This window comes from Paroedura picta, chromosome 3 (genome assembly GCF_049243985.1).
Source record: "Paroedura picta isolate Pp20150507F chromosome 3, Ppicta_v3.0, whole genome shotgun sequence".
In the NCBI taxonomy this organism is placed as follows: domain Eukaryota; kingdom Metazoa; phylum Chordata; class Lepidosauria; order Squamata; family Gekkonidae; genus Paroedura; species Paroedura picta.
Window position 1 is genome coordinate 52,440,659 of NC_135371.1, and position 18,235 is coordinate 52,458,893.

An 18,235-nucleotide genomic window follows, 5' to 3' on the forward strand; every position below is an offset into this window, starting at 1 on the left:
TCTGTGATAATATTCTCTTTCCATGTCTATATGGCAATTGCCTCTTCATTATTTCACACCAAGCATTACTAGAGAATGCCTAGGCTTCTGCTGGGAATATTTGGACTGCAACATGAAATTTTTCTGCAGGCTATAATTAATTCTTGACATGGTTCCCCATAGGTCCTCTCTGGAGATAACTGATTTGGTAAATACTGTAAATTTCAGAAAGGCCTCCTCTTGCTGACTGAGAAGTGAAAGACTTGTTCCCTTTCTTGAAAATTCCTATTGTTAAGGAACAGGACATCCTACTCCACTCTCTGTAGACTGGGCCTTTAGTGGGTCAAGTTTTCTTCAGTACCAGTAGTTCTGACCTCCCTAATGTGTTCAGATGTTGTCTGATCATCTGCTTATAGCATATTTCATTCATTCCCATTCCAGATGAACCCTTTCCCTATTGAAAATGTATTGATTTCGGAATGTTGGGGTTTGTTTTTGTGTCCTTAATTCAGGGAGGAAGCCACAGAGGCAGTTATTTCAAGTCGTCTTCCCATTCATGATCAGAACAAAATTTCTGCTTTTGCTGCTTAGTCCTCATATCTGGTAAACCCAGGGGGAAACTTCTCTTCTTCTTATCTGTGAGATTACTCTAACCATTGGCTCATAACATTTGCTGTTTAAAATATTGTTTAACAACATTCTAGCTGCTAAGAAGTTTATAACTGTCAGCACACTAGACTAGGTCACATGGGGCTGCTTGGAAGGGAAGAAGCTACATACAGTATTTGAACAATTTTGTTAAATGGAGTTTTCAAATATTTAGGTGGAGAATTTTTCCTGTGGAAAATATAATATGGACAAGCAGGGGACCCACCAATAGTTTATTTATTACTTAATTAAAACATTTATCCGCCACCATTCCTTGTGGTTCAAGATGGTAGGAGTCATCTTATTTTCCCCTGTAGGAGCTTCCCCATTATTTCCTCTCTCCCTTCCCTAGCAGCCCCACAACCCCTTCCCTTTTCCCACTTCCTTTTCTCCTTATCCACCAGCCAACCTACTTTTATTTGCTTTCTGTTTTCCCTGGCTCATCTTTCATTTGAGCAGCACCAAAATGAAGAGCAAAGCAAGTAACATTGAAAGGTCTGTTTCTTTTCCATGAAGACAAACACAATATCCAAAGACAGAAAATACATAACAGCAGCAAATCTTTGAATCTTTTTTGTTACATTGTAAATTGATGCACACATTATCAGACTCATATTGTGTACCTATCCAATTCCATCATTTGACTTGGCCATGTGCCTTGTTTTCTACTGTGCTACACAATACAGACAGTTAAAAGAAATATATTCTCCTTCCAATGAAAGTAAAAAATGCTTACAATATTTTGCAGACAACAGCAGGAAAGGGAGAAAGATAAGTAGGAATAACTGCATTATACTGTAATATAATTTATCACATAGGAATGATGAAGGCCACTTTTAGAAATATCTGGGGGGCATTTGCAAGTATAGCACAATAACTGAAGTGCAGTAAGCTGAAAGGTACCTTTGCTAACACCAAAAATATTGCATATTAATTTTAATGGTGATGGGAGTTTGATAACACAAAGGACTAGTCAAAGATTTTCCAGAATGTGACTTTAAAAGATGCCAAATTAACAGCCAACTCCAGCAGATCACAAACTGCTTTTCAAAAGTACCTCAGTTTCAAAAGCAGTTCTCCATGTAGCATAGAGAGCTGCTGTTTGCAAACTACAGCCTCAAATCACCTGGAGGTTGATGGAACTAGATCATGAGTTTCTTTGATAGCCTAGCCACAGAAAAATGGAAGAACTAGAATACCAGGAAGGGATTACCTACATTTGCCAGAAAAGATAGAATTGCTAGGTTGTTTGCAAGGCAAGATGAAGCAGATAATAGTCAATTAGTATTAAATATATTAATTGTAGTTGAATATAAATAGCTTCTAGTTAGAATGCTCCTGAATACCATTTAAAATATGGAAAATATAAATGACGGCAAAATGTTGGGAATTTTTTAATTTTTCTCATAGCAAGTAGGATATGTTCAGTTTTAAATCAATACATGGAACCAGATGTATGATTACAGTTTTCTCTATTTTGTGAACCTGTATTGTCTGTAATATATATATATATATATATATATATATATATATATATATATATATATATATATATATATATATATACACAGTATTTCAGTGTAATATAATCTGAAGCAAGCTGTGGAGCTGCTTCTACAATTTCAAGCAATACACACTGGCCCATATATATATATATATATATATATATATATATATATATATATATATATATATATATATATATATATATATATATATATATATATATATATATATATATATATATATATATATATATATATATATATACACACAGTATTTCAGTGTAATATAATCTGAAGCAAGCTGTGGAGCTGCTTCTACAATTTCAAGCAATACACACTGGCCCAAAAAATATCAATGGAGTACACTTTCCAGTATTTTAGCATCATACATTAGCTACCATAAACAGAACATTTTCAGAGATGAATGGTTCAGCTCTCTTCTGATTATGTATTATGAACAGGAAAGGCACAAACCACAGAAATAGAGCCTGGATCATACATTGTTAGGACTTAGAAAGGATTCTATGCTTTTGAAAGATAAGAAAGGTTCCACATCTCTCTCTCTCAAGAAAACTGACATGTTATCTAAATATAGACTTCATTCAAGCAGTACATATAAACAGAACACAGGCCTGTAGCCAAACTGAGCATTGAACTGGATATGGAAGTATCCATTATAGCATCAGAAACAAAATTAAGTACCAGCATATTTAATTCTCTCCAGTTTTGTTCCAAATAATGGAATTTGACATTTAAACAAACAAACACTGTTAAATATTTACAAAAGAGTAACAATCCTGAGGCTGAAACCTTCATTTTTAAGAGTCCTGGTGAGGATCAATTCTTTATAGTTCACAGTTTACTTTTATCTTGGACAAAAATGTTTCCCACTTTTGTAACTACTTCTTTGTTCATCAATGATCTTTTGAAATCTTCTGCCTCATTTACGATGTATTATAATACTAAAAAGGCTATTTTTTTCTGGCTTTTTGTAACTGCAACCCTCCCCCCCCAATACAACTATCACCAAGAAAGATTAGTTTTTAATATGAAAAATCTTTTTGAAAGTTTTCTTGAAGTTTTCATTACAAAGAGGATATATAAATGGATTTAATGTAGAATTCACATAGCCAAGCCATATAGTAAACATATGAATGTGATAATTGTAGCATGTTTCACAATATGCCATGACCATAAATAATACAAAGTATGGGATCCAGCACAGCATAAAGGCTGCCATTATACAGCCGAGCTGTTTAGCTGCCTTTCTTTCTCTGTTCACACGCAGCCCTTGGTTATGGCTCAGGGAATGAGTACGCAGCCTCCTCCATGTCTTTTTCAAAGAACGGAGACTTGTGCTATACTTGTGGTTTTTATACTGAGGGAAGTGACTTGTCTTGATGTCAATATTTTGCTGCAGACCAGGATCTGAATCTCTTCTACGGGAAAGTCTCTTGGCAAAATTATGCTCATATGATGATTTGCTTATTTCATATTCTTGGGGACAAGACTTGTCTATACTCTGAATGTTTTTATTGATACAGGCATATGTCCGATCAATGTTGTCCACTCCAATGTCATTCTGTGTCAGATGAAAGCAGCTGTGTTTCCCTATTTCATGGGCCCGTCCTCTATGGAATACTTGCGATACTTCAATAAAGCTGCCTGATGGAGGTGGGACTTCCATTCTGTCTCTGTGACTGTCGTGTTCATGACTCTGAAACCCTGCATTTTTAATTTCACTTAGTGAACACATCTCTTGTGTTTCTTGCAGCTTACAATTGTGTGGAATTGTTTTTTCTGAGACTGATCTAAATGATCCATTAATGAGCTTTCTGTGCTGATAATGCCTTCGGACAGCTGTGTATATTTTTGCATAGAAAAACAGCATCATCAATGATGGGATGTAGAAATTAGCTATAGCCGTCAAGACTTTAAACCAGGTGACTCTGCAGAAATCTGTTTCACATACTGTACCCTTATCATCTGTGTTGTTATTGTGTGTAAAGTTACGCCAGCCAAAAATTGGGACTACCCACATAAAAGACAGCAGCCAAGCTCCAGAAATCATGATAGAAGCTCTAGTTTTTGTCCGGTACTTGAGATATTTTAGTGGCTGCTGGACAGAACGGTAACGGTCTATGCAAAGTATGAAAAGGCTGAATATAGAGGCTGTGCTAGCCACGTAATCCATTGATAGCCAAAACAGGCAAGCTTGTCTACCTAACAGCCACTCATTCTTCAAAAGATATAAAACGTTCAGTGGCATGACAGCTGCACCAACAACAAGGTCTGCACAGGACAGGCTGACAATGTAAAGATTTCCAACAGTGTGAAGTTTCTTTTCCAATTTCACTGCATATAGGACCAAAATATTCATGACAACTGTGGTTAATGATATACCTCCCAAGATCACTCCTAGAGGGGATGAATAACCCTCTGTTAAATTGTTTGTTGTTCTGTTAATCACACACATCTTTTGCCTAAAGATGTAAGAAAAAATAATGAAGTACTGTCATTTCAGGCTTGTGGACTGAGTGGTCAGGTGTGGTGCCCTATCTGGCCGCACCTAGTGGCACTGGGCAGGAGACTTAGGTGAGGTTGTTTCCAGTTTGCTTAGTGCATCTGAAAAAGAAAAGAAATATGTTTCAACTCTACATTCAGCTTCAAAAAATGTAATAGTTTCAAATTGTAAACAATATCAGTGGGCTGAGTAGGTAAAGTGAGCAGGGCTGAGATTACAAAGAACATCCACAGATGAAGTTTAGAACAGCATCCAGATACCTCATAGTCAATTATTCAGCAAGAGGGTTTTTTCATGGAATGTACAAAGGGGAATGCCCAAAGACGGCGGCCGGAGCAGTTGAATATTCTGACAACTCCTACTTAACATACAAAGAAACTGCCAAAATAACCCACCAAACCCAGCTAACCTGACCAAACTTTTCAAAAATCTAAAAACAAACCCAGACAGGAAAAGAAACCAAAAGGAATAAAAGAAAACGACCTTATGCAAGATGCACACAGCAGGAAAGTAACAAAGGAGCGAAAAGAAGGAGAGATGAAAAGGAAATTGAAAAGGAAGAGATTATAGAAAAAGAAAAGGAGAATAACACAGTAGCAAAGAGAAGGAAAGAAAACAAAAAAACTAAAGACCAACAAGAGAACAAACCAGGCAGTCCCAAGTGACTTCGCTCCACAGTCCCTCGTAGGATGCAGGCCTTCGCTACAGACATTCCTTCCTGACTTTCAGGGGAGCAGCTACAAGAGTGGACTCCTCAGGGGATGATGGTCATTACTACCCACCCGCCCACCTCCCCATCATGGGCAGGAGCACAAAAACGGACTCCTTGGGTGTAGCCAAAAATTGCCTCTCCCCAGCCCACCCAACCATCGAAGACACAGCCATGAGAGCAAGCTCCTCCGGTGCAGCCAGACATCTCCACCCACCTGACCCTCAAGGAAACACCTATGAGAATGAACTTCTTGAACATTGCCAGATAACCCCACCCACACACCAGCAACAGGAAGTACAGCCACAGGAGGAACACCAAGAGAAGAAGCTGCTGTGCTGACCATTACAAACTAGCTGTCCAGCCTAATTAATCAAGAGAGAACATGAGAGGGCAGAAAAGAAAAAAAAAGGTGGTGGGGGGAAAAGGAATACAGGAGCCCACAAGAAGGAAGAGGGACAAAAATAAACCACTACAATAATAAGAGAGAGAAAGGAAGGGAGAGGGATGAAATGGGGACCACTGACCACCACTAATCCAACCAGATGGTCAAGCTAGGACTCAGCGGGGGGGGGAGAAGGGAGGATCTAATCATGATCAATTAAATCATGGCTGTAATTAAGACAAGCTAAAGGGTAGAAAAGGGTGGGATAGGGAAACAGGTTAATCTGGAAAAAAAGAAAGTTAATGGAAAGTTAATCTGGAAAGAAAGGGAAAAAACAAAAACACCAACGATGAGGAACCAATGAGGGGAGAGGAAAAGGGGACCGGGGGGGGGGGAGAGAAAAAAAATGAATTGAACACTAACCCAAATTAAAGGCAGGCCAGCTCCCTGGCTTAAAAATCAGATGGAGCTTCCATAAAATGGTGGGAAAATATGGTGGGATCAACGGTAAAACACACACTAACTCATTAGTACATCAAAACTTCCCCAGACCATCAGAGCCCTACAGATTCACAAATCCAAAATGAAAAATTCTTGATCATGCCTAAGTAATTCAAACTGAGCCTATTAATAAATTCAAATTGATTACCTCTTTATTAGTACATACAAATAAGAAACTGATCAACCTAACTAACTTAAAATGATTTACTTAATTTCAAATTAACCCCTTAATTGACACTGATCATACTTTGATACGTCTTCCAAACTGACCACCCTAATAGAAATTAAAGTGATTACCAAAAGTAAAATCAAATTGACCCCTCAGATCATCCCAAAGCATCAAAGGAAAACCATATGGTCAATTAAATCAACCCCCACACATAACCCTAAGCCTTGCTAAGGAAACCTATCACGCCTTAATCAACCCAAGTGTCATCCCCACCTCACACACGATATGGACTTAACATACAACCAAGTACATCAGCAACCACTAGCAATTGGCTGGGAAATTCCTGATAAGCCAAACTGGTGATTGCCCCCCCCCCAGACATAAACATCTCACAACAGTTCGCACCCTACACCTAACAAATAACTAGACTTGGTAGCCCTGAGATGCCCTAACCAGCAATCGGGGCCATCCCTACTGAAATGAGGCGGACAAAGTATTTGAGCTTCATCTTCAGGATCTGCCCTTCTAAGGATCAGTCCAGGCTGATCTCCTCTAGGACTGACCGGTTTGTTCGCCTTGCAGTCCAAGGTACTCACAAGAGTCTGCTCCAGCACCAGAGTTCAAAAGCCTTAATTCTTTGATGCTTGGCCTTCCTTATGGTCCAACTTTCACAGCCATACATTGCAATGTATGGCAACAGTATACAGCCTTGCCGAACTCCTTTCTCAGTTTTGAACCAATCAGTGATTCCATGCCTGGTTCTCACTGTTGCTTCTTGACCTGCATATAGGTTTCTCAAGAGACAGATAAAATTCTCTGGTATTCCCATCTCTTTAAGCACTTGTCACAATTTGTTGTGCTCCACACAATCAAAGGCTTTAGCATAGTCAATGAAGCAGAAGTAAATTTTCTTCGATCCAGCATATGCCTGTACTTCTGGAAGTTCTCAGTCCACATATTGCTGGAGCCTAGCTTGTAGGATTTTGAGCATAACTTTGCTAGCATGAGAAATGAGTGCAATGGTGCGGTAGTTTGAACATTCTTTGGCATTGCCCTTCTTTGGGATTGGAATGTAAACCGACCTTTTCCAATCCTGTGGCCACTTTTAAGTTTTCCAACTTTGCTGGCATATTGAGTGTAGCACTTTTACTGCATCGTCTTTTAAGATTTTGAATAGTTCAGTTGTAATGCTGTCACCTCTACTAAGTTTATTGTTACTCAGACATTCTAAGGCCCATTCCAGGATGCTTGGCTCCAGGTCAGTGACTACCCCTCATGGTTATCAGGGATGATAAGCTCACTCTTGTATAGAATCATAGAATCATAGAGTTGGAAGGGGCCATACAGGCCATTTAGTCCAACCCCCTGCTCTACGCAGGATCAGCCCAAAGCCACCTAAAGCATCCAAGAAAAGTGTGTATCCAACCTTTACTTGAAGACTGCCAGTGAGGGGGAGTTCACTACCGCCTTAGGCAGCCTATTCCACTGCTGAACTACTCTGACTGTGAAAATATTTTTTCCCCTGATATCAAGCCTACATCGTTGTACTTGTAGTTTAAACCCATTACTGTGTGTCCTCTCCTCTGCAGCCAATGGAAACAGCATCCTGCCCTCCTCCAAGTGACAACCTTTCAAATACTTAAAGAGGGCTATCATGTCCCCTCCCAACCTCCTTTTCTCCAGGCTGAACATTCCCAAGTCCCTCAACCTATCTTCATAGGGCTTGGTCCCTTGGCCCCAGATCATCTTCGTCGCTCTCCTCTGTACCCTTTCAATTTTAGCTACGTCCTTCTTGAAGTGAGGCCTCCAGAACTGCACACAGTACTCCAGGTGTGGTCTGACCAGTGCCGTATACAATGGGACTATGACATCTTGTGATTTTGATGTGATGGCCCTGTTGATACAGCCCAAAATGGCATTCACCTTTTTTACTGCTGCATCACACTGCCTGCTCATGTTTAGCTTACAATCCACAAGTACGCCAAGATCTCGTTCACACACAGTGTTACCTAGAAGCGTATCCCCCATCTAGTAGGCATTTTTCTAACCCAGACTTTATACTTATCTTTATTAAATTGCATCTTGTTCTCATTTGCCCATTTTTCCATTGTGTTCAGATCTTGTTGAACTCTATTTGCCAATCCTCCCAATTTGGTGTCATCTGCAAACTTGATGAGTAGTCCCTCCACCCCCTCATCTAGATCATTAATAAATATGTTAAAAAGTACCGGACCGAGCACCGAGCTCTGAGGTACCCCACTACTCACCTCCCTCTTTGAGTGCGGTTCTCTAACCAATTCCCTATCCACCTAACTATCTGGAAATCCAGATTGCAGTCCTTCAATTTATCCATCAGAACATCATGGGGAACCTTATCAAAAGCTTTACTAAAAGCCAAGTAAACGACATCAACCGAATTTCCACAATCCAGCAAACCTGTAATTCGGTCAAAAAAGGAAACCAGGTTGGTCTGACAGGACCTGTTGGAGACAAATCCATGCTGACTTCCTTGGATCACCAAATTGTGCTCCAGATGTTTGCAGATCGCTCCCTTTAATATCTGCTCCATAATCTTCCCCACAACAGAGGTCAGACTCACTGGTCTGTAGTTTCCCGGGTCATCCTTCCTCCTTTTTTTGAAGATCAGAATAACGTTTGCTCTCTTCCAGTCCTCCGGGACATCTCCAGTCCTTAAAGAGGTCCCGAAGATGATGGACAAGAGCTGTGCAAGTTCTCTGGAAAGTTCATTGAGCACTCTCGGGTGCATTTCATCCGGCCCAGGGGATTTGAACTCATCCAGTGCAGCTAAATGCCTCTCGACAACCTCTCTATCCATGTTAACCTGCCACCCAGACACTATCCTTTGGCTACGGCCATCTCTAGATGTGCCTAAACCCTTTGACCTGTGGGAAAAAACAGATGTAAAATAGGCACTAAACCTTTCTGCTTTCTCTGCATCTTCCGTTAGAGTTTGTCCATCCACACCCAACAGTGGGCCTATAGCCTCCTTTACTTTACGTTTGCTCCTCACATAACTGAAAAATCTTTTCTTGTTACAATGGGCTTCCCTGGCCAATCTTAGCTCACTCTCAGCTTTGGCCTTTCTGATGATTGATCTACAGTGCCTAGTAACCTGTAGGTACTCTTCTTTAGAGCTCTGTCCTTCCTTCCATTTCCTGAACATTTTCCTTTTCTTTCTTAGTTCCTCTTGAAGTTCACTGTTCATCCAAATAGGCTTCTTAGAGCTCCTGCAGTGGTTTCGTCTTTCTGGGATAGTCATTGATTGAGCATGCAATAGCTCTTGTTTGAGTAGCGCCCACCCTTCACATGCTCCCTTCCAGCATTCTCATCCATGGTATGACACTCATCATGTCTCTGAGTTTATTAAAGTTTGCCCTACGAAAATCCAACATCCGTGTCTGGCTACAAGCTTCCTTGGCTCCCCATCTCAAAAGGAATTCTATGAGGACATGGTCACTTCCCCCTAGGGTCCCCACCTCCTTCACCTCATCCACCAACTCTTGCCTGTTGGTCAGTATTAAGTCCAGTATGGCTGAACCTCTTGTGGGTTCATCTACCATTTGATAAATGAAATTGTCAGCCAGGCAGGTCAGAAAGTTACATGACTGAGGACGCTTCGCAGAGTTTGTTTCCCAGCACACATCTGGGAAATTGAAGTCACCCATGATGACAACGTTCTACCACTTGGATATTTTCTCAAGCTGCTCACAAAGTGAGCATCCACATTCTCTCATTGGTCAGGCGGTCGGTAGCAGACACCAACCAGCACACTGTTTGTTTTCCCCTCGCTTATTTTCACCCAGATGCTTTCCACTGTAGATATACTCTCCTTCACTAGAATTTCCTGACAGGACATCAGCACGAGAAGTTCCAGCTCTTCCTTCTTATTGCCCATGCTTTGGGCGCTAGTATAAAGGCATCTGAATCCTTTTACTTTTGGTTCCCTATGAGCTGGCCTTGCCGGTTGGGCTGCCCCCGATCATTCTCCTTCCTTGCACTCCCTATGTTGATCATCTCTTTCCCCTTGTGGCTTCAGTGTAAAGCTCTCCTGATGAATCTCCCCAGGTTCCTGCCAAACACATTCTTCCCCAGCTTCGATAAGTGCAGTCCATCAGGTGCTAGTAGGCCTTCCTCAAGAAAGCCTATCCCATGGTCCCAGAAACCAAATCTCTCCTGCTGGCACCAACTACACAGCCACTGATTCACCTCCATTATCTTCCTCTCCCGACGCATTCCTCTTCCCTTGACAGGCAAGATTGAAGAGAATGCCACTTGTGCCCCCATTTGCTTGAGCTTCCTCCCCAGATCTTGATAGTCTTTTTTAATAGGAGCGATGGTATTCATATCATTTGTTCCCACATGGACCATCACAAATGGGTAGCGATCCGTAGATTTGAGAAGTTTGGGCAGCAATTCTGAAACATCTTTAATTTTCGCCCCTGGCAAGCAACACACCTCTCGGGTTAGGGGGTCGGGCCCAGCCACATGGCGATCCATTCCTTTTAGCAGGGAGTCTCCAATTACCAGTACTCTCCTTTTTTTTTCTCAACTCCATTTCCTTCTATCCCAGTGGCCTCTTCACTTTGTCTTAGACTTTGTTTTGGGACCTCTTCCCTCGTTGACCCTTGCACCTCCTCTGCAAGGGCCTGAAATCTATTCTGGAGCTCCAAAGGCCCCGAGAACCGTCTCGCTCTACACCGTTGAGTCTTTTTCCGAACTGTCTGCAGAGGTTCCATAATGAGGTCAATCCCCTTATCCTCTTCAGGACTGGTTGTATCCTCTTTATTCCTCTTTATTTATAGTTTTTCTGTATAATTTTGCCAGCTTTTTAAAATCTCTTCTGCTTCTGTTAGGTCTCTACCATTTTGGTCCCTTATCATACCCATCTTTGCATGAAACGTTCTCTTCATATCTCCAATTTTTTTTGAAGAGATCTCTGGTCCTCCCTATTCTATTGTTTTCTTCTATTTGTTTGCACTGTTCATTTAAGAAGGCATTCTTATCTCTTCTAGCTATTCTCTGGAATTCAGCATTCAGTTGGGTGTCTCTTTCTCTTTCTCCCTTGCCTTTCACATCCCTTCTCTCCTCAGCTATTTGTAAAGCTTCCTCAGACAGCCATTTTGCTTTCTTGCATTTCTTTTTCTTTGGGATGGTTTTAGTTGCTACCTCTTGTACAATGTTGCAAACCTTCATCCATAGTTCTTCAGGCACTCTGTCTATCAGATCTAATTCCTTAAATCTATTTGTCACCTCTACTGTATATTTGTCAGGGATATGATTTAGTTCATACCTGAGTGGCCTAGTGCTTTTCCCTACTTTCTTCAATTTGAGCCTAAATTTTGCAACAAGAAGCTGATGATTTGAACCACAATTAGCTCCTGGTCTTGTTTTTACTGACTGTATAGAACTTCTCCATCTCTGGCTGCAGAGCAAATAGCCAATTTGATTTCTGTGTTGAACGTGTGGTGTTGTCCATATGTAGAGTTTTCTCTTGGGTTGTTGGGAAAGAGTGTTTGCTATGACCATTGTATTCTCTTGACAAAATTCTACCAGCCTGTGCCCTGTTTCATTTTGTACTCCAAGGCCAAACTTGCCTGTTATCCCAGTTATCTTTTGTCTTCCTACTTTAGCATTCCAATCCCCCATGATCATTTTTGGCATTGTTTCTAGAAGGTGTTGTAGGGCTTCATAGAACTGGTCAACTTCATCCTCTTCAGCAGCAGTGGCTGAGGCATAGACCTGTATTACTGTGATGTTGAATGGTTTGCCTTGGATTCGAACTGAAATCATTCTGTCATTTTGGGGATCGTATCCTCATACTGCTTTTCCTACTATTTTATTGATTATGAAGGCTACTCCATTCTGTCTGAGAGATTGCCCACAGTAGTATACCTGATGGTCATCTGAATTAAATTCACCCAATCCTGTCCATTTTAGTTCACTAATTCCTAGAATGTCAATGTTCAGTCTTGTCATCTCTTGTTTGTCCACGTCCAGCTTGCCTTGATTCATGGATCTGATGTTCCAGGTTCCTATGGAATAAAAGTCTTTAAAGCATTGGACTGTCTTTTCACCATCAGTTCTGTCCACAGCTGAGTGTCCTTTCGACTTTGGCCCAGTCGCTTCATTCATTCTGGCGCTACTCGTACTAGCCGTCTGCTCATTCCCAGTAGCATATTGGACACCTTCCGACCTGAGGGGCTCATCTTCCAGCGTCATATCATTTTGCCTTTTGAACCTGTCCATAGAGTTTCCATGGCAAAGATACTAGAGTGGTTTGCCATTTCCTTCTCTGGTGGATCACCTTTTGTCAGAGCTCTCAGCTATGACCTGTTCGTCTTGGGTGGCCCTGCATGGCATAGCTCATAGCTTCACTGAGCTACGCAAGCCCCTTTGCCACGACAAGGCAGTCATCCTTGAAGGGGAGCAACATCTTAGAGGTCCCAAATTTGGCCTATCCTTCAACAGTCAAATTCCAGATCAGACTTAATCACCTTTAAGATCATATACGATCTGAGCTCAGTGTACCTGAGGGATCACTGTTCTGCCTACACTCCTCATAGAGCCTTATGTTCTATCACCTCCAACTGGCTGGTGATCCCTGCCCCCAAGGAAGCTTGTTTGACCTCAACCTGGGCCAGAGCCTTCTCCATCGTGCCATCCCCCCAGTGGAATGAGCTCCCAAAAGAGATGAGGACATTAAAGGAACTAAAGCAATTCCCACAGGGGCTGCAAAAGGGAGTTCTTTTGCCAAGCATTCCACGGGCCCCTGAGCCCCCTCCCATGAATCTCTATTCAGGAACCTACCAGCCATGGGTCCATCAGTATGCTTCAGTGTGAATTGCTATTTTCATTACTGTTCTGTTGTTCAACTGTACTATTTGTTCTATTGTTATTACTGTTATTATTATTACCATGGCTACCAATTTCTCTGCATTGTTCTATTCTATGTTTCATGCAAACCTCCCTGAGCCTCAAGGGAGGATGGTATATAAATGTAATAATTAATAAATACATAAATAAATAAATAATGGTCATTAATGCAACGATACATTGAAGTTTGTTTCCACCCACAAAGTGATATGAAACTGCACTTCAGAGCATCAAACCTTGCCACTCCAAGAATCCTCTTCCTGTGGCCACTCCTGTCAGATCACAGAAGAACTGCAACCCATCCCAAATCATGGTGGAGGTGGCACAAGTTCAATAAAGCAGGGTACCTCCTCCTGTGCCAGACCCATTGGCTGGCAGGCTGTCTTGGGTGTGGGTCCTACAGCATCCTCGTCCTACAGCACTGGTGTTGGTATTCAGTTTTCCATTCCTAGTTCCATTGCATTATTCCCTGTATACCTTATGCCCTATGTCCATATTGTTGCTCACACTGTCATTCAGTTCTGTACAGAAAGTGAAAAAATGTGTATGACCACATTTTTTCACTTTCTGTAATTCCATCTCAGTGAGGGAGGCAGGTTATAAATCGAAATAATATTTTAATGCTTAGCTCTTTTCATCCAGACATCAGTACAAATGAGAGTTTGATTCAAGGCTTCTATCTCAGGAAACCTTGAACTGTACTGGCCATGTGAGAGGAGGAAAAGAGTGTGGGAGAGAGTGGGAAAGAGTGAGCACGGCAAATAAGTCGGGTTCATGCCTGTCAACACAAGCAGAGGTTTGTTGTGATGTAATCTGAATGTAGCTCTTGCAAAGCGAAACTGGTGACAGCAGTCTAGTTTTGCTAACATCAATTACTCAAAGAAGCCTGGTGGTGACACAATATTGTATTGAACTCAGGTGTTTACAATTGATATATTTAATTAGGTAGATGATAATTTCTATTACTAGGGCTGCCAGGTCTCCAGGATTAGCAGGAGACCACCTGCCGGCAACATCCTTCCCCTGCTGCCAAGTAATAGGCGGGGTTGGGGGGTGAAATCATCATTGTCAGATATTACACACTGTAAAATGACACATTATCATCACAAATAAACATGTATCAGTTGCCTTTGATTGGATCTAGATACTTGCAGTTCCCTACTCTGATGAGCCATAAAGCAGCAGCTCTATATCTGTAGTATACACATCATTAGCTATCCAGGAAACAAAATTATTTACTTATGATCCTACCTAAGTTGATTTAATTAGCATTCTTATATTCTGCTCTCATCAGATGTTGCAGAACATAAAACTACAGGGTAGGATTCAAAACTATTTGGAGGAATCTGGGGGGGGGGAGATAGCAATTAACCCATTCCTTATTTACTAAAATGGAAGATTTTTAAGTGACCACTTCCAGAAAACCACTTATTTCTTAAAAACTCTCTAAGTCCAGATATACAGATGTGTGTAATTGCTGTGTTGTAGGGTTGCCAACCCCCTTCAAGGATCGCTGCCTTGTTGTGGCAAGGGGGCTTGCGTAGTTCAGTGAAGCTATGAGCTATACCGTGCAGGGCCACCCAAGACGGACAGGTCATAGCTGAGAGCTCTGACAAAAGGTGATCCACTGGAGAAGGAAATGGCAAACCACTCCAGTATCTTTGCCATGAAAACTCTATGGACAGTTCCAATAGGCATAACGATATGACGCCGGAAGATGAGCCCCTCAGGTCGGAAGGTGTCCAATATGCTACTGGGGATGAGCAGACGGCTAGTACAAGTAGCGCCAGAATGAATGAAGCGACTGGGCCAAAGCCGAAAGGACGCTCAGTTGTGGAAGTAACTGGTGGCGAAAAGACAGTCCGATGCTGTAAAGACTTTTATTCCATAGGAACCTGGAACATCAGATCCATGAATCAAGGCAAGCTGGACGTGGACAAACAAGAGATGACAAGACTGAACATTGACATTCTAGGAATAAGTGAACTAAAATGGACAGGATCCTTCAACAGTCAAATTCCAGATCAGACTTAATCACCTTTAAGATCATATACGATCTGAGCTCAGTGTACCTGAGGGATCACTGTTCTGCCTACACTCCTCATAGAGCCTTATGTTCTATCACCTCCAACTGGCTGGTGATCCCTGCCCCCAAGGAAGCTTGTTTGACCTCAACCTGGGCCAGAGCTTTCTCCATCGTGCCGTCCCCCCAGTGGAATGAGCTCCCAAAAGAGATGAGGACATTAAAGGAACTAAAGCAACTATGGACAGTTCCAATAGGCATAACGATATGACGCCGGAAGATGAGCCCCTCAGGTCGGAAGGTGTCCAATATGCTACTGGGGATGAGCAGACGGCTAGTACAAGTAGCGCCAGAATGAATGAAGCGACTGGGCCAAAGCCGAAAGGACGCTCAGTTGTGGAAGTAACTGGTGGTGAAAAGACAGTCCGATGCTATAAAGATTTTTATTCCATAGGAACCTGGAAAGTCAGATCCATGAATCAAGGTAAGCTGGACGTGGTCAAACAAGAAATGACAAGACTGAACATCGACATTTTAGGAATCAGTGAACTAAAATGGACAGGAATGGGTGAATTTAATTCAGATGACCATCAGGTATACTACTGTGGACAAGAATCTTGCAGAAGAAATGGAGTAGCCTTCATAATCAATAAGAGAGTAGGAAAAGCAGTCTTGGGATACAATCCCCAAAATGACAGAATGATCTCAGTTCGAATCCAAGGCAAACCATTCAACATCACAGTGATCCAGGTCTATGCCCCAACCACTGCTGCTGAAGAGGATGAAGTTGATCAGTTCTATGAAGCCCTACAACACCTTCTAGAAGCAACGCCAAAAAATGATGTGCTTATCATCATGGGGGATTGGAATGCTAAAGTAGGAAACCAAAAGATAACTGGGATAACAGGCAAGTTTGGCCTTGGAGTACAAAATGAAGCAGGGCACAGGCTGGTAGAATTTTGTCAAGAGAATACAATGGTCATAGCAAACACTCTTTTCCAACAACCCAAGAGACGACTCTACACATGGACATCACCAGACGGTCAATACAGAAATCAGATTGACTATGTGCTCTGCAGCCAAAGATGGAAAAGTTCTATCCAGTCAATAAAAACAAGACCAGGAGCTGATTGTGGTTCAGATCATGAGATTCTTGTTGCAAAATTTAGGCTTAAATTGAAGAAAGTAGGGAAAAGCACTAGGCCACTCAGGTATGAACTAAATCATATCCCCAACGAATACACAGTAGAGGTGACAAATAGATTTAAGGAATTAAATCTGATAGACAGAGTGCCTGAAGAACTATGGACGGAGGTTCGCAACATTGTACAAGAGGTAGCAACTAAAACCATCCCAAAGAAAAAGAAATGCAAGAAATCAAAATGGCTGTCTGAGGAAGCTTTACAAATAGCTAAGGAGAGAAGGGATGTGAAAGGCAAGGGAGAAAGAGAAAGATACACCCAACTGAATGCAGAATTCCAGAGAAAAGCTAGAAGAGATAAGAATGCCTTCTTAAATGAACAGTGCAAACAAATAGAAGAAAACAATAGAATGGGGAGGACCAGAGATCTTTTCAAGAAAATTGGAGATATGAAGAGAACATTTCATGCAAAGTTGGGTATGATAAGGGACCAAAATGGTAGGGACCTCACAGAAGCAGAAGATATTAAACAAAGGTGGCAAAATTATACAGAACAACTATACAAGAGCGAGCTTAACATCCCTGATGACCACAGTGGGGTAGTTACTGGCCTGGAGCCAGACATCCTGGAATGTGAAGTCAAATGGGCCTTAGGAAGTCTGAGCAACAATAAAGCTAGTGGTGGTGACAGCATTCCAGTTGAACTATTCAAAATCTTAAAGGACGATGCAGTAAAAGTGCTACACTCAATATGCCAGCAAATCTGGAAAACTCAACAATGGCCACAGGATTGGAAAAGGTCAGTTTACATTCCAATCCCAAAGAAGGACAATGCCAAAGAATGTTCAAACTACCGCACCATTGCACTAATTTCTCATGCTAGCAAAGTTATGCTCAAAATCCTACAAGCTAGGCTCCAGCAATATGTGGACCGAGAACTTCCAGAAGTACAGGCAGGATTTCGAAGAGGCAGAGGAACTAGAGATCAAATTGCCAACATACGCTGGATCATGGAGAAAGCTAGGGAGTACCAGAAGAACGTCTACTTCTGCTTCATTGACTATGCTAAAGCCTTTGATTGTGTGGAGCACAACAAATTGTGGCAAGTTCTTAAAGAGATGGGAATACCAGAGCATCTTATTTGTCTCTTGAGAAATTTATATGCAGGTCAAGAAGCAACAGTGAGAACTGAACATGGGATCACTGACTGGTTCAAAATTGAGAAAGGAGTTCGGCAAGGCTGTATACTGTCGCCTTGCCTATTTAACTTGTATGCAGAGCACATCATGAGAAATGCGGGATTAGAGGAGTCACAAATTGGGATCAAGATTGCAGGGAGAAATATCAACAACCTCAGATACGCAGATGATACCACTCTAATGGCAGAAAGTGAAGAGGAACTAAAGAGCCTGTTGATGCGGGTGAAGGAGGAGAGTGCAAAAGTTGGCTTGAAACTCAACATCAAGAAAACAAAGATCATGGCATCCGGCCCTCTCAATTCCTGGCAAATAGATGGGGAAGAAATGGAGATAGTGACAGATTTTATTTTCCTGGGCTCCGAGATCACTGCAGATGGGGACTGCAGCAAAGAAATTAAAAGACGCTTGCTCCTGGGGAGGAAAGCTATGGCAAATCTAGACAGCATCCTAAAAAGCAGAGACATCACCCTGCCAACAAAAGTGCGTTTAGTCAAGGCTATGGTATTCCCAGTTGCAATGTATGGCTGTGAAAGTTGGACCATAAGGAAGGCCGAGCGT

At 41.7% G+C, this 18,235-nt stretch overlaps 1 protein-coding gene across 3 annotated transcripts in view; it reads right to left on the minus strand.

Annotated features, from left to right (window-relative positions):
- Nucleotides 1–2,117: 2,117 nt before the first annotated feature.
- HRH1 (histamine receptor H1) overlaps nucleotides 2,118–18,235 on the minus strand; it is a 63,825-nt gene continuing 47,707 nt past the window's right edge. For all 3 annotated transcript variants that reach the window (XM_077325691.1, XM_077325690.1, XM_077325689.1), the window contains one exon: nucleotides 2,118–4,757. In XM_077325691.1, coding sequence (XP_077181806.1) covers nucleotides 3,169–4,608 — 1,440 coding nt within the window. In that variant the 5' untranslated portion in view covers nucleotides 4,609–4,757 and the 3' untranslated portion in view covers nucleotides 2,118–3,168. The remainder of the gene's footprint in view (nucleotides 4,758–18,235) is intronic.